This window comes from Microtus pennsylvanicus, chromosome 7, assembly GCF_037038515.1.
Source record: "Microtus pennsylvanicus isolate mMicPen1 chromosome 7, mMicPen1.hap1, whole genome shotgun sequence".
In the NCBI taxonomy this organism is placed as follows: Eukaryota; Metazoa; Chordata; class Mammalia; order Rodentia; family Cricetidae; genus Microtus; species Microtus pennsylvanicus.
Genome location: NC_134585.1, coordinates 66,868,905 through 66,894,449, shown reverse-complemented (window position 1 = coordinate 66,894,449; position 25,545 = coordinate 66,868,905). Strand labels below are relative to the sequence as shown.

At 41.4% G+C, this 25,545-nt stretch overlaps 1 protein-coding gene across 2 annotated transcripts in view; it reads right to left on the bottom strand.

Annotated features, from left to right (window-relative positions):
• Tnni3k (TNNI3 interacting kinase) overlaps window positions 1–25,545 on the bottom strand; it is a 219,051-nt gene that overhangs the window by 128,535 nt on the left and 64,971 nt on the right. Inside the window, exons 8-13 of one of the 2 annotated variants that reach the window (XM_075981029.1) lie at window positions 22,413–22,557; window positions 22,232–22,336; window positions 15,738–15,832; window positions 14,966–15,115; window positions 1,041–1,127; window positions 475–531 (exon numbers count right to left, since the gene is read on the bottom strand). In XM_075981029.1, the coding sequence (XP_075837144.1) occupies window positions 475–531; window positions 1,041–1,127; window positions 14,966–15,115; window positions 15,738–15,832; window positions 22,232–22,336; window positions 22,413–22,557 (639 nt within the window). The remainder of the gene's footprint in view (window positions 1–474; window positions 532–1,040; window positions 1,128–14,965; window positions 15,116–15,737; window positions 15,833–22,231; window positions 22,337–22,412; window positions 22,558–25,545) is intronic. The other variant, XM_075981030.1, reaches the window with a different exon arrangement.

Genomic DNA, 25,545 nt, shown 5'->3' with positions numbered 1-25,545 from the left:
GTTAAATATTAAAATGTCAGGAAATTGTGTTTTACACCTTCCTGGTTTAGTGCTGTTAATTTCAACATTCTGCATGCATTTCAAGAAGTATCTGAGTGTCTATTATTTTAGAGGTTTGAAAAAAATAACAATTTATTAATTTGAATCTTTTCTAAAGCAAATTTATTTCTAGTTCTTCTAACAATATTTGTAATTGTAATTAATATTTTGTTAAACATGTAAATATATAAATCATACTATGTTTGTCTGAACTTTCCTTTTTTTTCTTTAATACTCGTGAATGTCCTGCTGTTGTTGTAACTGTGGACTGAAGAGTGTAAAGTCAAGTCTAATTATGAGAAGAATGGACTACAGGCGGTATTGCTTAGACTGGTGACGTACTCGTGGCTCACAACCAAACCCAACACGTGGTTGTCATAGTTAGAAAATAATCCCTCCCAGCAACAAAACAGCAACCCTCCCATTGATAAATACCTTTTGTCATGCTTTTAATCTTCCCCAAGGGGGATGGAACAGACACATAGGAGCCATCTAGAATCAAATTATACAGCAGAGGTAAAGGCAGCGATCATTTCTTTCTATCTAACATTCAGCATGATAAAACTGAAGCAGTCAATGAAGGTGAAGGAAACAGCTCAAGGCTCAAATCTCCTTTAGGGTAGGAAGGTGTACTGAGCATGCTTGTCTAGATCTGCACAAGATTCTAACTATGTTTTAGAAGACCCCAGCAGATGTACTTTGTATCTTTTCTTGTCTTATTAAGTTATTGAAAATGACTGTTCTCTGCTTTCCTGGGCTTCCTAGTCTTGTACAAACTCCGTGTTCATTCAGTCCAAGAAAGGCTAAGCTTGAAGGAACTACAGGTTGATGATGTTGACTATTCTTTGTGTATCCTCACCCAAATACAAACTTTCCAGAGATGAGTCTCCTGGCTTGGCTACATCCTCCTTCCTCAACTCTCATGAACAGTAACACAATGCACACTTGCCATTGCATTCAATATTGCACAGCAATGAAAACACAAGAGCAAAGAGGAGTACCTCCTCCAGGTTGAGAATATTCGTTACACGGCAGCTCATCCTGAGGCCTTTTGTAGTGCTTCAGGAGTGTGACAATGGCATCATGTCCTTCATGGAAAGAAAAAGAATGAACTTTAATTTCATCTTGGCTTATTCAGCAGAAGCACCTCCCTAAACAAAACAAAACTGGAGAATATTTGTAACATAGGTTACTCTTCATCAAGTAATATAAAACAATGTGGATTTAATACTTTATTCATTGAAAATAATGTACTGATTGTCACCTGATAGTTTACAGTGGGCAGAGGCAATACAATGCACACAGGACTCTGCTCCTATTTGTAAGAGGACTGCAAGGTAGTTGAACAAATAAAATAGCTACAGAAATTGTGAGATAGATGAAAACTTAACCATACATGAAATGGTGCAAGAATACGTGGTTAGAACATGATTAAATGTATGAAACACACATAAGATAACTGAGATAAAGTGGCACACGCTGAGACTGGGCATGGCATTTGGTTGGCCATGCCAGTAACCCAGCACTAAGATAATGGCATGGATTTCTGTGGTGGAGACAGCAAGCTGCCCATAGATGCCTGTATTCCTCTTCTACAGTGAGTCTGTCATTGGGAATGGCTGCTTATACTGGGATCTTCCTATCCATCTTCCACCCAACTGTGGCTTTGTGACAATAGTCACAGGGAGCACAGAGGTAATGCCATTACCTTACCATGCCTATACCTTAAATCACAGGAAACTGTTACTCTCTCAGCTGCCAGCTTCATGCCCAGGGCTCTAAGGTGTGAGGGGTTGGGAAGCTTCTCTATCACCCTTATCACCAATCCTGGAATGTCACTAGGTTGAGAGACACATCTCGGATATAAGCCACCACCACTAGCGTTCTGGACTTATTAAACGAGCCAACATTTATTCTTGCAGAAGATAAAAAATGTTAAATGCTTTTCAGAGAATACCATTGATTTTCAATAGAATTGAACCTTGGCACTATTGTATGCTTTCACTATGAAAAGAATCTCCTGAAGCTAATCTGTAAAAGAGGAAGTCGACCTTAACGACCTTGACCAGAGCCTTGCAAAATGCAATCGAACCTGCCATACAAATGGCCAACTTCAGAATCTGCAACGAAGAAATACTTTCCTATCATAGATGCCTGGCAGTTAGTATTGGCTTTGCCACACGAATTTACATGTAGGGAGCCCACAGTAGAGCTCACTTATTATGTTTTCCTGTTAAAAAAAAAAAGCCCAGTGAATAGTATGGTCTGCCCAACAATACAGGATGGAGAAGTCAACACACTTACTGACACTGGGGCATTTTTCTGAAATGAACATTCTAGATCCAGACTCCTCCAAGAAAACAAACAATAATGTATAGAAATAATAAAAGTTCTAAGCAAATCTATTAGCTCTCTAGAAGTTAGCAACTAGGGTATTTTATTTTTACCATCTTTAGATATCTGTTTGTGAGTTGGGAGTTTTCCATTTTCCCAAACCACAGATACAGGCTGTGTTGAAACAATGAGGGCCAGCCCTAGTTATTATTACTTTTTTCTTGGACATGTGTGACAGGGATCAGCAAAACCTCAGAGCCCGAATGATGTTAGCCAAGAGGCACATTTCTAGCGAGAGCCCGATGGGAAGGGGTAGCATATAACGTACAATTTCTGAGTTGGGAGCAGACATGACAAGACCATGCCCTGTTCACGACTAAAGGAAGCCCATGTGAAGCAGGGCAGAGGCAGATGAGCATGGTGCCTCTGGGCAGATGAAGAGAGACAAGAGGGGTAAGGGCCCTTGGGTCATCAGAATGTGTCACACAGAAAATGAAGCGAGCACAGATGCCCAGAGATCAGGACTGTACAGTCAGGAGCTCAGACCCTCACCTCTTCCTTCAAGTGTAGGTTGGGTATATGGCTCCCATGGTTGCTCTTGTAGAGGCAGTGGGAGATGGTTGGGTCAACATTTCAACTCTTAACATCTATGTCTCAAATACAAGGGCACTCAAGTTTGGAAAATAAACACTACTACAGTTTAAATCACATATTGACCCACATACACCGCTAATAGGAGAGTTCAATTCCACTCACATTAATAGACAGATCATTCAGACAAAAACTAAACAGAGAAATACTGAAATTAATAGACATTATAAACCAAAATGACCTAACAGATATTTAAAGAACATTTCACCCAAATACAAAAGTATATACCTTTAAGTCGGCACTTCATGGAATTTTTTCCAAGACTGACTATATACTCAGTCAAAAAGCAAGTCTCAACAGATACAATAAAGCTGAAATAACTTCCCATATCTCGTTAAACCACCATGGATTAAACTAAATATCAACAACAACAACAGAAACAAGAGAAGTCTACAAACTCATGGAAACTAAACAAATCCACATTGGATGAAAAAATGGGTTAAGATAGAAATAAAGAAAGAGATATAAAGTCTTTCTAGAATTCAAGGGAGATGAATACACCACATGCCCAAACTTATGGCACACAGTGAAAGCAGCATACTTTGAGAGAAAATTTCACAGACTAAGAAATTTAGAATTAGAGATCTCATACTAGCAACTTAACAATACATATGAAAGCTCAGGTACAACACGAAGTAATCACACTCGAGAGGAGTAGACAGCAAGAAATAATCAAAGGGCTGAAATCAATAGATTATAGATATAAAAACAATTAAAAACAGGATACAGTTCTAAACAGATACTTCTCAATAGAGAAAACTCAAATGGCTGAGAGACACTTAAAGAGATGTTCAACATCCTTAGCCATCAGGGAAATTTAAATCAAAACTACTTTGAGATTCCATCTTTCACTTGTTAGAATGACTAAGATCATTAAAATAAATGAAAGATCATGCCACTGAGCATGTGGAGTAATTCATTGCTGGAGTAAGTGCAAACTTGTACAGCCACTATGGAAATCAGTAAAGTGGTTCTTCAGAATGACAGGACTCAATCTTCCTTAAGACCCAGATATGTCACTATTGGCCATAGACCCAAAAGGTCCTTCAAGCCTACTACAAGGACAGTTGCTTGATGTTCATTGTGGCTTTATTCATCATAGCTAGAAACCAAAAACAATCTATATGTCCCTTAACCAAAGAATGGATAAAGAAAACATGGTACATTTGCACATTGTAGTATTACTCAACGAAAAAAGACATCATAAAATTTACAAGCAAATGGATGGAACTAGAAACAATCATCTTGAGTGAGGTAACTGAGATCCAGAAAGATAATTATGGTATGTATTCACTTATTAGTGGATATTAACCATGAAATAAATGATAGCCAAGCTACATTTTGTATATCTATAGATGTTAGGCAAATAGTGGGTCAAGGGTGTAAATAGGAATTTCCTCAGAAGGGGGAAATAGAATAGATTTTATGGGCAGACTTGTGGTAGGTGAGGGCAGGAGGGGTGAATCCTATAGGAGGAGATATAGTGAAGGAAGTGATTGTGGGGAATGATGGCTGGGATTGAGGGCATTTTAAGGGTGGTGTGTAAGCCTATAGCAATGGAACCTTCTGAAATCTATGAAGGTGATCCAAGAGAGGCCCAGTAATAGGGGATACAGAGTCTGAACTGGTCATCTCTTGTAGCCAAGGGAGACTATCAGTGGTGGGACTAAGTTATATTCAATTAAGTTGTTGGCCAAAAGAGTCCCCAGGAAATCCACAAACAACATGGGCAATTGCTAAGATGAAAAGTTGTGCTCACCAAACCGATAGCAGAGTCCCATTGCTGAGGGCAACACTTACACAGTTCACTGAGCGTGGAGAAGCCGAGTTGGTGCCTACATTGAGTCCTTATCACTACACTACAGTCTCTTTGGTGTGGTACTATGCCATCTGCTGAAAAGAAATATGGACACCAATCCATCCACAGAGCCTTTGACCCACAATCTACCCTGCCTTTAAAATATGCTAGAGTAATTCTGGCACAAAACTTGTGTGAATAGCAAACCAATAACTTATTTGACATAAGGCCCACTTCATGAGCAGGCACTTATACCCAAACCCAACACTGATTGGGTAATCAAAAGCCAGATATACTAAATATCCACTAGACCTTGGGTGAAACCAAACACTACTGAATAAAACAAAACAAAACAAAATCAGAATATTTTTCATTATTTTTGCTTCTCCTAGGAGATACTCACTCCCCCCCTGACACCCCAGCATGTATGTACACCCACACCCCAGCATGTATGCAGGCAGGCACAACAGAACCTAGCTCACACATGCCCTTCCCCGTCCCTCACGCACCTCTGTGAACTGACTCTGCTGATGGGCAGAGGACCTAGGTGCTTCCCCTGTGGAGGAGGATGCAGCATCCTGAACCCTAACTGCCTGTGAGAGCAGCAGATCCCACCCTTCATGTCCCTCTCATTGTAAAAGCTCTCTGGGCTCCATTTGTTCTGAGCAGTTTCAATTTCCTGCCAGCATGGTGGCACGATTTGTTGGCATTTTCTTTGTAATACTTTCCATCAAGAGCCTAATGAGTGGCTGAGTTCTGGCTGGTGATAAGCCAGAGGCTGCTGGGAAGGTGCCAAGAGGCCCCTGCGCTCTGCAGAACATCCCTGCCTCACCTTTTTCCTGCTGACAGCCTTGGAGGCATGAGAGTAGGAAATGTTCTTTTGCTAGGAGAGCTCTGACAAACCTAGAGCAAGTCGAGGAAGGAACCATGAACGCCAGGGAGTTCTCTGCAACCCTGGTCAAAAGGAGTGAAGGAGAAACATCCCCTGTGAACATCGCCAATCCACTCACCAACCCGAACCCTTGACAGTGGACAGAGAGACACTAAAGTCACATTAAGACATGTTCAGACATAACCAATCTTCCACTAACCAAATCAAACATTTTCCTATAGCTAAGACTTTCGCATCTGCGCTCTAAAACAGAGGGTAGGTGGCTGTGTCGGTAGCTCCATTATAGCAACGGGCGGCACTTTCAGAGCTTTAGTGCTGGGTCGGGGGGACGGTAATCTTCTTAACTGTCACCCTATTGCATAGTTATTTTACTTTCTAGGTGTGTGAGGCTCTACATCTGTCTCCAGGGTTGTTAGGACAACAGCCCGGTAACACATCATGGTCATGGACACAGCTGAGACTTCATGGCTCTTGAGGAAGAAAATTTTTTCTTCTCATAGGATCTCTCCTTATATTAGAGCATTATTATAGCATCTTACCATCCTTGCTTACTCAACTAGGAGTTGAGTGAATGCTGCTTCCATTTCATTCCTGAGTATATTTTTTAAGAACTATCTGTGGCCAGATCCTCCACACTCACAATCTTGGGACTGGTACACCCTCACCCCATCAATAGGGCCAGTTCTACTGTGATACCCAGAGGAGGTACAGGGCCTAATTTCTCAAGTGTTGTAGCTGGTAAGGGGGAGGAAGGAACTTCCTCACCCATTTTAGGTGGCAGGGGCACTGGGGAGGAATCCTTCCCTTGCCCTTGCCATCACATGGCAGATGAGGGGGTGTGGCCAGTCTCTTCATGCTCGAACTATGGCCTTCCTCAGCACATGAAGATGCTTTCTGTATTGCTCACTGCTTCACCTCAGTTCCTGGCTCAGCACCATTGCAGACTAGCTGCCAATGCATCTCTGGGATGGAACGCAGTATAGGGATGAGAGCTACACTGCTGAAATGCAGATCTTCCTTCCTTTTATAGCAATGCTATTTATCAGTAAAGGAAAATACATCTCTTGTTTACACCATACACATTATTTTTATTTTATTTAGGCAAACTTGAGGAAGAAAAGCAGAAGATGCTGTGAGTGGGTCTCTCTGCAATGTCCTGCTGCAGCCTGGGGTGGGGGTTAGGGAAGGCTATGGGATCAGTTACAAGCTGAACTTGAACGCCAAGTTGAGTTGATTAAGCAAAAAGAGAAAAGGATTCTGGCCAGAGTAAGAATGGCCGGTCCAACTGTTTACTTGAATATGAGGACTGTCGTAGCTTTGTCATTGGCACAGCGTAGAGTTATCCTTGAGGAATCGCCTAGCTCAGATTGGTCTATGGGCACATCTGCGGGGGATTGTCTTGATTGTCAGCTGGTGCAGAAGGACCTAATTCTGTGAGTGGCATCATTATTAATGCAATAATTCTGGGCTGAATAAGGAAGTCAGCTAAGCATGAACCTGGAATCAAGGCAGAGAGCAAGCCAGCAAAGTGTGAAACAAGAACCCACAAACGCCTATTAGCCAGTTTATTAAGGGGTGCAATGAAAAGACAAACGCACAGACCCAGAACAAAGCAGATGCTGCCGCTGATCCAGCTGCCTTCTCCTGCCATTGTGCCTAGGGTCAAGAGCACCAACTGCAAGTTGCCTCTCCTCTACTTGCTCCAGCTCTGATCACACCAAGAGAACAGGCATGCGCTCCTTCCCTGGTTTATCAGGTCACTACTCAGAGAAAACCACGCCCATGGCAAGTCAATCAAATCTCATTGGCTAAACTGATTGAATTCCCACAACAGAAGCCCGCTACATCCTGACTTCTGCTCTGACTGTGCTATGAAACGGCACAAACAAGGCTTCTGTTGTTTGCATTCTCTACATTCTTAGCTTTCAAGCCCTCATGGCAGAATCTCATTGAGCTTCGAACATTCAATGTCTTTCCTGAGTCGTGGACACTCCCACAGTCCTTCCGCAAAACAGCATGGTCCATTGCAGCCACATTCCATGCCTGGAGCCCATTTCTATTCTAGTGTTCTTTCTGCTGCTCTGATGAAACACTCTACCAAAAAGCAATGTGTGGAGAAGTTTGCTTGGCTTGCACTTCTAGGCCACAATCCATCACTGAGGGCTGCCCTCTGGCATGCCCACAGGTCTATCTAATATAGGCAATTCCTCCAGAGACTTCCCTCTCAGAAGACTCCAGACTGTGTCAAGTTGAAAATTAAAGCTAACGCTGACAGGAACTCTGCAGTTAAGTGAGCTCTCCTACTGGTAGACACAGCTACAAAGGCAATAGAATAGTGATAGGATTCCTGAAAACATCTCTCACGAGACCCCAGTGATGGTGCATGGAACAGATTGCTATGTCTAATGGCTTCTTCAACAAGTTTGCCCTGAACTTCTGTTAGGAGTCAGCTGCTGAATTTAACTTGTTTTGGAAGACACAGACTAACAGCTCCCAAAACTTGTTATATGGAAGCTGGAAATGTATTAGAGATGAATTGTTTTAGGGTGAATGGAAGCAGAGAAAGAGTATACAGGTAACAAAACAACACATTAAAAGGGGGCATTGATGAGGCTAGGATGCCAGACAAGACCTGAGGATTCACTATGCATAGGGGAAACTTTGCAGAGTGACTCATGCATCCAGCATTTCTTGCTTCTGTTCGTCCCTAACCTCGATCCCTCAGCTACTTTTTATGGGCTAGAATCTGTGGGAACTCATGACTATGAGATTTCATTACCGTTAGAGAGTACATGATACCACATTTACTATAAATAATTCACACCATACCCCACCTGTCAGAAGGAATAAACAAAGCATGTATCTCAGGACAGGAACCCCTATTTTTATTGTTTTGCTCACTTACTACTAATTCTCCAACCCCTGCTTCTTGTCACTGTGAATTATGGCACCTCTGCCATATATAAATATTGCATTGTGGGTAATTAAATATTGGGGAAGGTGCCTCTGTAAATTACTTTAACTGGTGTCAGCTCCAAAGCAATCAGAAGGTTTTAGTTCTGTTTCTACTTTGGGTTATTTTCTGACCCAAACAGCCTGACATAAAAGAGTACTTTTCTTTGTCAAAGGCAGCCTTTTCAAATTTAACTGTCAGACAAGCCATTGAACTACGGGTTCAATTCTAATTGGCTGAGATCTTTTCGTTTGGCAGTTTCATCTTTAATGCAATGGATGTAGGATTATGTGCAGATCTTTTCAATGGCTTTTCCATACTGGTGCTTAGGGCAGAGGATTTGAACATAAGCAGGCTGCTGGCTATTTCTTCTGGACAATTTAAATTGATTCATACAAGTCCTTTGTACCCCAGGGAAAGGGCAGAGCAAATCCACGAGGGACTGCTATCACTTCACTTCCAGACAGAATTGTAGAAAGAGGAGGAGGAAGTCCTGGGAAGGAGGAGCACTCTAAATACTGTAAAATTGGAGCTTAGTTCAGTCTAGCCAAACATGGTTAATTCTCAACAGCAGATTTCCGTGCAGAACTGAGCTCACTAGGGATTTGATCTTGGTCTCCATGGGATAAAAGTTTCATCGCTATAGATAACATCCATCCTATATGGTCCCACAAAACCACAAAAGGTTCAACTCTTCAGAACATATTCCAAAAGAACAAATGACTTTTCTAAAACCTTAAAACACCCCTGGAGTTACTGTATCAGAATATTGCAGTGACAGCTCACTAAAATTTACTTTGCATCCAGTAAAATAGCTTAGCGTCATTATATCACGAGTGGTCTTGGGAAAGGTGAAATACTCTTCTTCTTTATTCATTAACCAATAAAAGTAACACATACAGCAGGACTTCCCACACCATTTTTCTCTGAATTTGTCAAATGTAGATGGACTAGACATTGTCGACATATTTATTGTCTGTTTATATTGTATATAGTCATTGTATTTATTTAGTTTTCTTATTTAGCTATAGCCTTCCTGTTTTTTTTTTTTTGGCAAAAAGGGGAAATATAGTGGCATTTCCAATGTAGTTTAATAAATAAAGACTGGTGCTGTGGGAGCCCCTTCAGCCACTAGCCTTTAAAATACCAGTGTATTTAAATACTTGGGTGTGGTCTCTTATACTATAATTCCTGAGGTGAAGCATGTGCTTACTCTCTGTCTTGCTTCTGGCTGCTGGATTCAGTTCCTGTTCCCCATTTGTGCAGAGGACTGTGATCTGTGAGTCTCCCCTAAATAAATAAACATTTATTACACATAATTCTAAACTACTGTGGGATTATTTTGCAACTTTCTTCATTATCTGGCACCTCACATTTTGTGGCCCGAATTTATAAAAAAAGCTGTTTGTCTGAGGCTTTTTAGCTACCAGTTAAGGCCAGGGCTGGAATTGGAATTCCAGTTCTAGGGATTGGAACCCAAACCCAGTTACCTGGGTTCAGGAGAAAAACTAATATTCCCATCTGTCCCAGGTTAGCTTCAGAGATGGAAAATACACAGACTCTCTGGATACTGTATGTTATTGTATTGTCTTTGAATTGTTTGACTGATGAGAAAGGAGCAATAGCTGCTAAAGGACATTTGATTATAAATACTGCTGGCTTAATTTTGAAAATGTCTTGACTTCAAAATTTAAGTCAAAAGATATGTTACTTTGGAGAAGAGGTTTTGTTTTTGTTTCTACAGGAAATGAGAGGCTGTAGATTCATTCTTGGTTAAGAAAAATCAGGTTTGATCAAGAAAGACCCCTGAAAACTCTCCAGTAGAAGATGGCCCAGATGATCCAACATTTCAGAGGACCTCTGTCAGAGTTTCCTCTGAGTTTCGAATCTTGAATAGCTTCAGGACTGCTGACTGAGATGATCAAGCCTCACAGAATATTTCAGACAAAACTTGACCATAACCCCAAATTTTCTGTAGGTCCTCAAAATATTATCAGTGCCCCCAATAAGCAGGAAGTAGCCTGGAAAACCTACACCCCATTCCCCCCAAAATGGATTATGGATATTTTTCTTTGTTTAGTGTGTTACTTACACATTGTTATGAATAATGGGCAGGAAAAAAGCTAAACAGAGTAAATTAGATTCAGAGTTCTTGTTTTTAAAAAGAAGTTGGGGGAGTGCTATGGGACAATGGTCTTGGATCCTGTAAATATTTGTCTCTTGTACTTGTTTAATAAAATGCTGAATTACCAGTAGCTAATCAGGAAGTATAGGTGGGGTGACCAGAACAGAACAGTTCTGGGAAGAAGAAAAGCTCAGTCTATAGTCCTCACCCAGACGCAGAGGAAGCAAGATGAGAATGCCTCACTGATAAAAGGTACCAGGCCATGTGGCTGACACAGACAAGAATTAAGGGTTAATGTAGGTAGAATAGTTAGTAAGAAGCCTGATCTATAGGCCATCCAGTTTATAATTAATGTAGACCTCTGTGTGTTCCTTTGAGACTGAACTGCTACCAAAATGGGCAGGACAGAAACATCTGTCATCACCTGACAAACCAGAATGGATCTGTCTCTAAACCCTTCTGTCCTGTGAGAAAGAATTCTGTATAGGCCTCACTGTTTCCTCAAGTTTGCTTTGCTTGCAGAAGAATACTTTTTGAAAGTCATAATTAGTTTGGTGAGTCCCTTGCCAAGGGACAAATGAAAGCATATCTCTTTGGAAAACAATCAGAAACTTGTCCTGCTGACAGCACTGCTAAGGCCATTTCAGTCTTCACAGAGCACATGAAAACAATGCCCCAGAGAATAGCAACAATGCCATCTTGCTGGTCTGACTTGCTTTACCCAGAACATATGCAAACCATCCCTCTGTCTCCTGAGCACTCACATTCCATTTGCTAACGTTCATAGGAATTATGGGAATCCATGCTGGTTCCTGGTACATTAGCTGGACAGAGAGAGGTGACAGACAGGACCGGTTCTGGAGAGACAAGTGGGCAGGCCCACTGAACTCCAGGGTTTCTGCCATTAAAAAGTCTCAGGAGCTGTGCAATGATTTATTGTTTTGTAAGGAGTAGATTCAAATGGAAACTGTAATAAATAAAGACAGATTTCGACTATCACTCTCCATCAACTGAAAACAAACAAAGTCAAGCCCACTGAAGAGATAGCTTCAACAGCAATTCCAGAGCTGCCTTCTGGAAGACAAATGCTTGCTAAACACCACTCCTCTGAATCTCGCAGTCCTTGAGAAAGGCTGTCTAACAGTTCATGAACAAACATGATCCGCAGAGCAACAGGAACCCAGCGAGGCCTCCAAGCTTCAGGCTGTGGAATATTCCCCAACTGATGCTTACAGAGAGAACAACTTAGAGCCTTTTAGTGCAAAGCACAAGGTCATGATACCTTCCAGAAGTTCATTCATATTCAACAAAGCACGCACACTGTACACTCTAAGTGAGTTCCATGGCATGGTATTCTTAAAAGCTCTAAGCACATTTCAAGGATGGTAGAATATTTAAATGAGTTGTGATGGTGCCATAACACACGGCACTAGGCAGTGATATAAATGGATGGGCTACAGCTCCTGGTAAAGAGATGGGTTGATCTATCAAATCATTGACCAACAGAAACCAGATGTAGTAGAATATACCATAACAGTCGAGTCCATAAATCAGAACAGGAGGCTGTAGTATACTTCTTGGAGAAGTGATTGGAAGAGAAGGTCAGTAGCATTTCTGGGGTTTGAGAGCTGGTACATTTTTCATCTGGGTCTGGGTGGGTGTAAGGATTCACTGAGCTGTGTGGACGGGACTTGTGCAAGGATCTATGGTGTTGCCTGTTTCATCACTGGTTTATTGACTCGCCTATCTGAAAGTAATCCTGATAATTTTCACTACCAATCTTTAGAGCTGTGGGTTTTTTTTCTGTCTCTCTGTTTCTGAGGTTGCAGTAGTTCCCTGCTTTCATCCTTCAAACTTCCTGTCTCCTTTTGATAATGGACTTTACCCTAGTTCAGGCACAAAATCCTTTTAGATCAACTTGGCAGGCTGAAAAAGCCTACAGCTTGGTAATTTTGCTTGTCAGCATGATGTTTGAGGATTCTCACATTAAAAATGAGAAACCTATTTTTATATATACTTTAAACATCTAAAAAATGCAAAGAAGAAACCAGAAGAAGAAGATCAAATAGGGAGGGGGATGGAAGAGAAGGGTGAAGAAGGGAATATGAGGGGGGACAGCTGAGACTAAAGGCCGTGAGAAAAACCATATGGAAACCTACTATGTGAATGCTTTCTAAAATATCTACATATATGGAAGGAATCTAAGTTAAGACACCAAATAATAGGGGGAAATGACCTAAATAGACATCCAAGGCACCAACTAAAACCTCTAGTGTCACGAACTAGTTACATCTTGTTGAGTGGTTTGTCAAAGGGGTCATGGAAACCCCCAAATATCACATCTTATTGCCAAGGTTACTGGTTATATTTTATAACACAGTAGTGAAGCCTTATGGCTGCAAGTAATACTTACTTATGCCATCCAATATAGAAACATCAAGCTTTTGCCCAAATAGAAGTTTCATATTTCCGACTAGTACCCATGGTGCTTTAAGGTACTCTACTGGAGGGGGAAGCTAATCACCAATTCCCCAAGCTACAAACCCTGTGACCTGCATCAGTGACTTGTCTGCAAGATAAATAGGTCTAATCATAGTACAAATGTTAAGATAGTAACCAGCCACTTTTTAGTTGGATTTAAGGCTCAGTCCATGAGATGAAGCCCATACCTGACACTGCTTTAGTGACCAAAGAACTTGATGCTAGATAGGTCATGGGCCCATGGGGAACCTACTACTGTCATTACTTCTAATGACATATGGTTATGCGCATATATCAGTGCCTTTTACTACTCACCAGAGAAGCCTCTTGATGCGGAAGATTGAAATTAACACTTGAAATGCATCCACAGCTGGCCATTGTGCAGAGAGTGAGAGATTTGAGCACTCAGCCCAAAATGGAATGTCTTTATCAAACTCCTCCCCTCATACCCTAACCATCTATACAGAAGAGGGAGCAGAAATATTGCAAGGTCCAGAGGTGATGGGTGACTACAAGAAAGCAGGGAATTCCAGACACACATATGCACTGAGGTTACAGCAGCTCACACGAGACCTGCACGGGTTCAAGCTAGACAAGTTCACAGCCCTGAGAGGAGGAGGACGACACGGGGTTACATCCCTAACCAAGAAGGTATGTGCAATTGATACACAGTTGTAAAGGGGAAATAGGTTTTCTCCAGTTGAGAATTTGGGTATATGAACCACGCTTCAGGACAGGCCCTAGGATACTTACTACCCACTTCTGTGTATGACCTAAATCCTTGAAACTACGGAGTAACCCCTTTTGATGAGTGTGAACAGCCCCTTGGCTTCAGCCACCCCACAGGCCGGGTGTGGCATCACATCACACCAGAGACCACAGGCCGGGTGTGGCATCACATCACACCAGAAACCTACACCAGAGGTGCCGTACATGGCTGTAAGCAGCCTGACTGATGTCCCCATCAATGCATTTGGAAAATGCTGCAGTTACGACTTTATTTTGTCCCGTGTCTACAAAAAAAAAAAAAACTTGATGAAACTATTACCACATTGGAATATGGTATAAAATAAATCTGTGTTTCTGGGTCATGGCAACTCTGTTTGGTTCTGGAATAAATTTTCTTATTCCTTTTAATGTGAGAACTGTGTGTTTGGTATATTTTTTCCTTTGCTTTCTTGTAACACTGATGTTCTTAGTAGGGTTTAAACTGACAAATGTTCCTTCCCTCTCTGTATATATATGTGTGTGTATACACATACACACACACACATCAACATTTTTTCTGGTTTCTGTGTCCTAGAAGAAATGTTGATGTGGATCCAATTTTTCAGATATGTGTGAGTGCATACATATATGTGTACATATGTGTGTGTGTGTATATATAACTCAGAAACCAGCTGTAAGACTACTCTCCTGTGGTCACCTCTCTCAATCCTGTTTCTCTGGAGCTTAGAATTTCAGTAGACCTGTTTCTTTTCATTGTCAATGCAATAGCTCATTTGCAACCCAGAGTTTCTTTCTCTAATAATGGTCTGTTGGACTCTTTGATCCAAGTCCCCAGAGCTTCGCACACAATCTACAGAGGAAGTGGGAGGCTCAGTCATGTAAGCAAAGGGATTATTGATGCACTGGCATAATCTATGCACAGCTCAATGTGTCACTGCAGAGATGCGATGATTAAAAACATACCTTTTTCATAAGCCCACATCAAACACGTTTGCTCATCTTTTTCACCACTAGACCTGCTGGGATCACAAGCAACTAGATTCATATCTGCGCCATTATCCAGTAGGAACTGAACCAGGCGAATGTGGCCATGGTAGCAAGCAGAGTGTAGTCCTGTGAGGGGAAAGAACAAAAGGAAGGAAAGAAGAAAGAAGAAAAAGGTGCTTTAATGTCAAAAGAGTCATCCCTACAAACAGGGTCGTTTCCAGAAACATAAAGCCATACTTGATATGTGATGCGAAATTATTTTTGTTAATTTTTATTATTGAGAAAACAAGTGATATATTCAGCGATAGAGGAATTGTAGTTAAGGCAACCTTCTATATTGACTATATTTGCTCAGATTGTGCTTTTTATTTTTTATTACTATTTCTACAGTAGTGGTTAATAACAAATATTATTGCCTTTACAAAATAAAAAAATAATCAAGAGCTCAGTCAGTATTTTTCTTGTGCACCACACCAAAGGCAGAGTGATGTCACCAACCTGTCATGATACAGGGAACACAGGGTACAAAGAATGTGTGTAGATTTTTATACCAACACTGGAATTGAAAAAACACTCAACCTGATTTTTGTTATTGGCATTTACCATTAATTCTAAATGATTCTAATTGATAACAATAACTTGGCCCCTGGGACTTGGCCATCCTCGTTATACTGCTCCCCCTTGGCTCATCACTGTTCTTGATAACTGACAGGTTTGTGTAGACATGATATTCTTGGCACAGCCTTACCTGTGTGTCCATCTCTTCCTCGGTGGTTAATGTTCACAGCATTCTGATCAAGAAGAAATTTGACCAGGTCAATGTTCTTGCCATAGGTACAAGCACTGCAGAAAGGAAAGACAAAAGGTTCTTACGTACTGAGTCGTGTCCCTGAGGAAGCCCCAATTCCCAGGATTTCTGTGTGCACTGCTATTTAGAGATACTGTCTTCTAAGATGTAGTTGAAGTACAGCAGGATCCTTAGAACTCAATTCCAATAAGATTGACATTCTTATGCAAAATGCAACTTGGGACAAAGATTACACAAGCAGAAGTCTAGATACAGGAAAGTAGAGAGAAGTTGACCACCAGGAATCTAAAAAGAGCATCTGCATAGGAGGCCCAAGTTGTCAGTACGCAGATCTTATAGATCCGCATGTGTGAAATGAACCATAGCAAACGTCACCCAGGGTGCTATATGCTATTATGAGAAGCATAACAAATTGTATAAACTTGGCTAATCCAGGCCAATCCAGATACTGGTGTGTGTAGAAAAGTAACAAAGAGACAGGCATGGAAGAAAGGCAGGAAGAGAGAAGGAAGAGGTGACAGAACTCTTGTAAACACTACTTAACAACTGGAGAAAAATGAAAGAACGTGTGAAATTCCTAGAGTTTTGGTCAAGTGTTCCCCGTGTGGTCAGTTCACCTTCACTCTAGGCAATACTCACAAGACAGCCAAGTGCATATTCCAGGCAGGTCCAGATAACTTTTCTCAAACTGAGGCAAGCATCTGAAATTCACTCCCAGGAAAATGATCGTGTATCTCTCAAGGGCTCTGACACAAGAGAGCAAGTGCTCCAGGTTTTTACTGTTCTAGGGAGCTCCTCCACACACTAGCTTGGAATGTGCTCTGACCACTGAGCTTGAGTTTCCATTTTTCCCTCTCCATTAGTCTCTTGCTGCTCGGATTTCAAATGAATCCACACTATGGGGTCATAATACAAACTTTGGAACACAATCATGATCATTTCTTTCTAGCTGGAGAGAACACTGACATATTTAAGGACCTAAAGGAGTTAAGTTTTTTTATTCTTTTCTCATTTATTACATCCCAACCATAGTTTCCCTCTCTTGCCTTCCTCCCCTCACTGAAGTCTCTTACCCTCAGCTCCCCTTTCCCTCAGACCTTCCCCAACTCCATCTCTCCTCAGAAAAGAGCAAGCCTTTCAGTCATATCAAGACTGGATCAGACAACCCAGTAGGGAGAAAAGCAGACAAAAGAGTTAGAGCCCTGATCCCACTGTTAGTAATCCCACAAAAACACTAATCTACATAGTTCTAACATATGCGGAGAACATAGGTCAAACCCCTACAGGCTCCCTCATTTCTGGAGCCTCCATGATTTCTGCTCAGTTAATTCTTGTGAGGCCTTTTCTTGTGGTGCCCCTGACCCCAAGGGCTCCTCTGATCCTTCTTCCCCCTCCTCTGCAGGACTCCTGGAGCGCCACCTAGTGTTTAGCTGTGGGGCTCTGCATCTGTTCCCAACAGCTGCTGGATGAAGACTCTCTGGTATCTTTGATGATGGTTCTTCAGGCTCAGGCCACAGAACACTCTACAGGCAGGACAAACTGCAGGTTGAAGATCTTGTGGCTGGTTTGGTGTCCCAATAACTCCACTTGAGGCCTTGCTTGGTTTCAGAAGATGGCCCATTAAGGCTCTGTGTTCCCCCATTACTAGGAGTCTTCACTAGAGTTACTCTGCAGATTCTATGGAGTTTTCATTGTACTAGGTTTCCTCCTTGCCCCTGAAATACCTCAAGATTCCAGGAATTTCTCTCAGTATTTTCTCCCCATCACTTGATTCCTGCTGTTTCAAACCCTACCTGCTTCCAGTTCACCCACAAAATCTATTCTATTTCCCCTGTCCAGGGAGATCCTTGGATTCCCCTTTAAGCCTTCCTGTTACTTAGCTTTTAGGGGCCCTTGGACCATATGATTATCTTTTATTTTACACCCAATACCCATTCATTAGTGAGTACATATGATGTTTGTCTTTCTGGGTCTAGGTTACCTCACTCAGGATAGTTTTTTCTAGTTCTGTATATTTACTGAAAATTTCATGATGTCCTGGTTTTAACAGCAGAATAATACTCCATTATGTAAATATATCACATTTTGTTTATCCATTCTTTTAATGAGAGGCATCTAAGTTGTTTTTAGTTTTTAGCTATTATGAATCAAGTTCCTATGAACACAGTTGAGTTGTGTCCTAGTGAAAGGATGGACTGTTCTTTGGGTACATGCCTAGGAGTCGGACAGCTGAGTCTCGAGGTAGATAGATCCTCAATTTTCTGAGGAACTGTCATACTGATTTCAAATCAAATTAAAAGGAGAGAAACTGAAAGCAATTCCACTAACGTCAGGAACAAGACAAGGCTGTCTACTCTCTCCATATCTATCCAAGATAGTACTTGAAGTTCTAGTTAGTGTAATAAGACAACTGAAGGCGATCAATGGGGTACAAATTGGAAAGGAAGAAGTCAAAGTGTCATTATTAACAGATGATAAGATATTATACATAATTATCACCAAAAATTCTACTGGGGAGCACCTACAGCTGATAAACACCTTTAGCAACATGGCTGGATATAAGATCAACTGAAAAAAAAACCCAGTATCCCCCTTATATACTAATAACAAATGAGTTGAGAAAGAAATCAGGAGACAACACCCTTCATAATAACCACAAAAAGTATAAAGTGTCTTAGGGAAAGCCTGACCAAGCAAGTAAAAGTCATGTATGATAAAAACTTCAAATCTTTGAAGAAGAAAATTGAAGAAGATATCAGAAAATGAAAACTTTTTTTAGATCATCCACCAGTAGGATTGACATAGTAAAAATGGCCATCCTACCAAAAGCAGTCTATAGATTCAATGCAATCCCCATCAAAATTTCAATAAAATTCTTTAGAGATCTTGACAATATTTAACTTCATATGAAAAAAACCCAGAAATTTCCAGGATATCTAAATGCAATCCTCTACAGTAAAAGAATTTCTGGAGATATCATCATCCCTGACTTCAAGTTTTACTACAGAGCTGTAGCAATAAAAACTGTATTGTACTGACATAAAAAGACACATTGATCAATAAAATTTAATCAAAGATCAGACAAAAATCCACACATCTATGGACACCTGATTTTTTGGAACAAAGCCAGAAATAGACAATGAACAGAAAAGAAGCCATCTTCAACAAATAATGCTGGTCTAACTGACTGTTGGCATGTAGAAGAATACAAATTGATCCATCTCTATCACCCTGCACAAAACTCAAGTCCAAGTAGTTCAAAGACCTCAACATAAAATCAGATACACTGAATCTGAAGAGAAAGCAGGAAGTAATTGCTTTGAATCCATGGGCACAGGAGACAACATCCTTAAGAGAATACCAATAGTGCAGACACTAAGATCAACAATTAATAAATGAGACCTCATGAAACTTAAAAACTTCAGTAAGGCAAAGGATACTGTTGACAGAGTGACAGCCCACAGATTTTTCACCAACTTCACATGGACAGAGGGATGATTTTCAAAACAAATAAAGAACTCAAGAAACCAGACATCAGCAAATTAAATGATCCAATTAAAAAAAAATGGGGTATTGATCTAAGCTGAGAATTTTCAACAGATGAATCTCAGGAATTAAATTTTTATAGATGAATTTTGCAATACACCCTGCTGAACTACTTAGCTGGAATTTTGACTTTCAGTGATTACTGTGAAAGTTGACGTGCATGGAGGAAGAGTTTGTGTGAGGTAAACACATTGTGTTATGATAGTTGTCTTATTGCTGGGGCAGGAGTAGTAGAGGAGGGAGGGCTCCTTTGGCTCCCACTTAAAGAGGGAACAGTCGGTTTTGCAGGGAAGGATGCAGGAGTGCCTGGTGGCTGAGCAGCCAGAGCTGCTCAGAAAAGAGAGGGATCCCAGGCTGGTGCTCAGCTCACTTCACGTCTTTAGTGTGTTTTATTTAGATTGGGAAGGTTCTACTCACATTTAAGATGGGTCTTCCCTTCCCCCAGTTAAATGCTTCCAGAAATATGCCCATATCCCGAGGTAATTTTGCATCTAGCCAGTCAAGATAAAAATAAAGATTAAGCGTGACAACTATTAACAATAATTGTCTTGTTTTTAACTAGAAATATCCTCTTTCCTGTAGTTTTCCTTCACAAAACATGATGACTGTTGCCATCCTCCCAAACCCTGGGTAGCTAGGTTTTCTCATCCAGCACAGGGAACAACTGCATCTAACCATGGCTGGAGGAAGGGGACAGGCACTCTGTTCAGCAATTCCCTGGGTCTCACTCCTTCCTCTTCCTGGATGGCCTTGAGGAAGTCATTCTTAATTAAACTGTCCCTGCATTGTACAGCTAAATCCTTTCCCCTTGTGTGATGCCTTTTCATGAAACAAAGGCAGGGCTAACTGTCTGCTAGGCTTCTTCTTTTCAGTAGGATGGAACGCACGACATTGGGCCTGGTGGTGGACAAGCTTCTGACTCCTTTTCATCTCTCAACAGGGCTCCTTTAAGGAGATAAAGGATCCTGTGGTGGTACTGTTCCTACTCCAGGCCAAGAGTAGGTTTGTAGTAGTTATTCCTTGGGTGACTTCGTGAATAAATCATCATTATCTTTTTTTAATGTATCATGTCAGTTTCAACTGTTTACATCATAAATAGGGCCAGCAACATTCCATAGGTCATAGTTTATTGTCCAAGTTCCTTATCAGTCCTTTTAAAGTAACTAGTTATAAGACATGGCATGTTAAAATGATTTATTCATGCATTCACATGTGTGTGTTTATATGAACACACCTATATATCTATGTATGTGTTCATACATATTATACATACATATATGGACACACACATTCTATCCTGGTTAATGTATACTGTTGACTGATTGCATTAATTAACTCTGGAGCCGTTAGCAAAGCACATCTTTGCACGTGTCTGTGTAGACTTTCATTTTAACATGCCATGTCTTATAACTAGTTACTTTAAAAGGACTGATAAGGAACTTGGACAATGAACTATGACCTATGGAATGTTGCTGGCCCCATTTATGATGTAAACAGTTGAAACTGATAAAGTTTAGACCTCTCCTGACTGTAGGTGTCATTATCCCATGTCTAGGGACCTTGACTGAATACAGAGAGGAAAAGGAGGAGCCAGCTGAGTAGCAGCACTCATCCCTGCTTCCTGGCTGTGGATGCAAGGCACGCAGCTTCCCCTCTCTCTCCAGTCATCACGCCTTTACACTGTGATAGACAGTTTCACATCAAACTGTGATACAAACTAGAACCTTCCCTTCCTAGCCCCCCCATGGGTTTATTTGACCCAGGAAGAGTAATTAATAGAAACTTAGATTTTTCTTCAACTCTAGAAGAGTTTATGAGAACTAAATGAGAAAATGGACACAATAACTTGGTGTGGAATCACTGCTTCCTTCCTAAGTGGTAGCTTTTCTTTGCAAACATTTGGTTGTGAAAGGCAAAGAAATCCTCAATTTCATGTTATATTTGAAGGGCTGATGCCTGAGACAGAAGCTCAAGGTTAATGCTGCTTTAGAATTAATAGATTTTTTTCCTTTCTGTTATTTGCCAGCACAAACCAAACAATGTGAGGACAACAGAGTCTGGGATACCATTTTCAGAGGTTGCAAATTAGATGAGAAATACATAATGTTTAAGTAAATTCTCTTTCTATTCAAGGTTTATCAAATTCAAAGCATCACTTTTTTATAGTAAAATGACAGCCCTTTGGGGCTCCAAGTGTTGCGAAGCACCCATATTCCTCCTGGATGGCTTAGAAGCTGCTGTGTCTCTGAGCTACCAGCAGCCTCTTGCTTCATTCGTTTCTTGAGTTTGTGTGCATCTTTCCCAATCCCAGTTGATCCTGCAGGGTGTTTTCCTAAGAACACAGGCAAGATCCTTTAAGCGTTCCAAGAAAAGAGCTACATCTTAGGTACCCCAACACCATCCTGTCTAGGCTTTTAGCAGCTGACAGATGGATATCTTGGGTAGGCACATTTGCACATAAGGTTTAAGAAAGTGAGGGAGAAAGTGTCATATTTGATGCTGATGAAGCCTAGTAATGAGATTCTTGTCAGAGGAGGATTATGGGTACAGCCCCTTTTGGCAGCTTTTCACAGAGTGAGGAGCAATATGCTTCCAGATGTTGATGGGCCTGTTGCCTTGGCAACATCAGCCCCTGTCGCTGTGGCTCCAGTTGGAAATGCAGCATCTGGCTCCAGCCCCATCTGCTGTACTGATAGCAGCGTCTGCCCCCACCTTTTCTTCCTGCATCCCTGCAACCAGATCTCTTGTCCTGTGCCTACGCTCACTTACTAACAGCAACATCTGCCGCTATTTGTTACAGCTTTGTGTACACGGCTTTGTGTACACGGCTTTGTGTGCTGCATGGTGTCAGCCACGCTCAGGGGCTGGTGCACAGACACATTCCTCACCTGTGAAAAGCTGTCTCACTGAAGATGTTTTCCTTCGCCAGACTTTCCGTTCCTGTTACTTGGATGATTTCCTTTGCAACTTCAAAGTTTCCATTGTAGCATGCCCTGGACGGGAAGAGAATATTTTGATGTTCTGATAAGAAAACAAGAATTGGATTGATAAATGCTAAGTTGTACTCACAGGTGCAAAGGAGTGTCACCATAGATGTTGGCCACGTGAGGCTGAACCTCCACGTCACTTTGGAGCAAGTAGTTGACGATGTCGCGGTGTCCGAAGCGAGAACAGAAGTGCAGAGGGACATGATCCTCATTGTCCTGAGCGTTCACTGCCAGTGGCGAGAAAACACAGATGCGTCATCTGGAATCCATTCTTTCTCATCCTTTGTATGCTCAGTGCCATGTGTTTTGCCTAAGTGCCCAAGACACTCTTGGAAATTGCCAATTACTGTTTATAATAGAGGAAATTAAGTGCAACCAATTAAAAACGTTATAATTCTATTGCCTATTACCACATCAAATAGGCTTTCCTTTAGTGTTTCATAAATTCTATGGAATATAGCTAATCAAATTTGTCTTGCAGTGAAGAAACCAAAAAGCACTCAAAGCAGCTATGGCCATATTCCGGTAAGTATCCTTTCCAACTGACCCCCTTTTTCCTCTGACGGATCTTAAACTTTAAAAGTTCTGGGCTGCTTAGATGACTCATTGCATAAAGGCATCTGCCGCTAAGCCTGTCAACCTCAGTTCTATGTCCATACCCCATGTGGTTGACAGACAAGATTGGCACCTGTAAGTCATAATCTGGCCTCCTCACAGGAGCTGTGGCTTGTGCCTCCACACATAGGTCAGTATAATTTAAACATTTAAATTAAAGATCCGACATCAATCATCAGTCAAGACAGTCTCTCATGGTCATGGCCAGAGGTGAGTCTGATAATGCCCATTTTTCTACGGAGGTTCTTTCTTTCTAGGTGTCTCTAGGTTGTATCAAGTTTATGGTGCAAACTAACCAGGGAGCAGCCTTTAATATATTCCTTTCATGCCTAAAGCAACATTAATTAGTTTGGAATGCTTGGGAAAACTCAACTGCATTTTTATTCCTTAAATGGTCACTACAGGTCCATCACTGTATCAGCGTTAAAGTAGACATGTCTTATCAGCCATCATGACTATAACAGAACTGTTATTGGAACCAAACAGAAAACATCAATGAATGTTTGTAAGACATTTAATGTTATACATTTTGTGCACACACACATTTAATGAATATCATTCCATCCTAATTTCTCTTATAATTTTTTGTTAAAACTAATAAACTATAAACACATAGTATATATCTTCAAATAACATTAAGTTTTGCTGCAAGACAGGCTTAATAAAAACCAAACATCAAAAAAAAAAAACAACAAACATCAAACAGCTCAATTCTAGATCTGAGTTTAACACAATATCTGAAGAATAACATAGTGGGATCATCTGTTCTAGACACATTTGTTTTTTGTGTGTGTGTGTGTGATTTTTTTTGTCCAAATTCTCTTATTGTTTGATGGCTTTATATAAGCAGAAGAAATACAAAGAATGTTTTTAGATGATGAAGAATCTCAAGGGAACATGATGGAAGATCACAGTGACTCAAAAGTGTGTGTAGCTTATTTTGACTGCTGACATATCGTCATGTAGCACTTAATGGATGCGGATTTTGAATGCAGATTTGCCTTCTATCTGCTGCAGCTGCTGACAGCCTCTCTGTTTGATTGTCCTGTAAGGTCTTAGGCAAACAAAGAAGCTTTAGCTGTGTCCTGCAAAGACTGCGAGGAATGGCTCAGGAGAACATGCATCCCTCAGAACACCCGTCCCTCAGAACACCTGTCCCTCAGAACACCCATCCCTAAGAAGAACACCCATGCCTCAGGAGAACACGCATCCCTCAGAACACCCATCCCTCAGAACACCCATGCCTCAGGAGAACACCCATCCCTCAGAACACCCATGCCTCAGGAGAACACCTGTCCCTCAGAACACCCATCCCTCAGAACACCCGACCCTCAGAACACCCGTCCCTCAGAACACCCGTCCCTCAGAACACCCGACCCTCAGAACACCCATCCCTCAAAACACCCGTCCCTCAGAACACCCGTCCCTCAGAAGAACACCCGTCCCTCAGGAGAACACCCGACCCTCAGAACATCCCTCCCTCAGAACACCCGTTCCTCAGAACACCCATCCCTCAGAACACCCGTCCCTCAGAACACCCGACCCTCAGAACACCCATCCCTCAGAACACCCGTCCCTCAGAACACCCATGCCTCAGGAGAACACGCATCCCTCAGAACACCCATCCCTCAGAACGCCCGTCCCTCAGAAGAACACCCGTCCCTCAGAATACCCATCCCTCAGAACGCCCGTCCCTCAGAAGAACACCCGTCCCTCAGGAGAACACCCATCCCTCAGAACACCCATGCCTCAGAACACCCATGCCTCAGAACACCCATGCCTCAGGAGAACACCTGTCCCTCAGAACACACTGTCCCCCAGGAGAACACCCGTCCTTCAGAACACCCTGGTTCTTTTGATTATCTGCTTCTCTATAAATCATTTGTGTTTTTTTTTGTCTATGTTCTGTCAGAATCCAGGCAAAGTAAACGGCACGAGTCTGTTTTGGAACCCAGAGCATCAGGAGCCTCCCCCAAGGGTTCCTGAGTCTCTACTGGAGAATCTAAAGAAGAATGGGAGCCATCTGATGCAGCTGCTGGCAGTTGACCTCACATCCTGAGTGAGCATTGTTTGCTTTCCGTAACTGAGCCTTCTCTCCAGCCCCATCTTGAGAGATTTGTAAAGAGTTCTGCAGTAGCCTGTGGCACACTAAAGGAGGGTCTTATATTAAGGAACTTAAGTATTTAACAGTGAGTTAGAAAATATTAATGAATGTAAAATTAAAAAGCTCCCATTTTCATCTCTCAGGAAAAGATAAATTTTAAGGACTGTTTCAGTATTTCAACATCATTCCATGAGGATTTCTGTTTTTTTTTCCTTTCTCCTTGCCCCAAAAGACATACTAGAGCAACCCTGAGACTTGAAAACACCTGACTGAATAGGCCAGCCTCTTAAATAGAGTGAGCTAACGAGACTGCCTTCTGAAGTACATTTTGGGTAATATTGTAACCTGAATATATTCTCATTTGTGGCATTCCATTTCCATGGAAACAAACTGTAAATACTAGACAGCAATTTGTTCTTTTTGGGGGACATCTATTTAATCTTGCTCATATGTCCATTTACTATGAGAAAAGTCAGAGTTTAAATAAATCATCTTG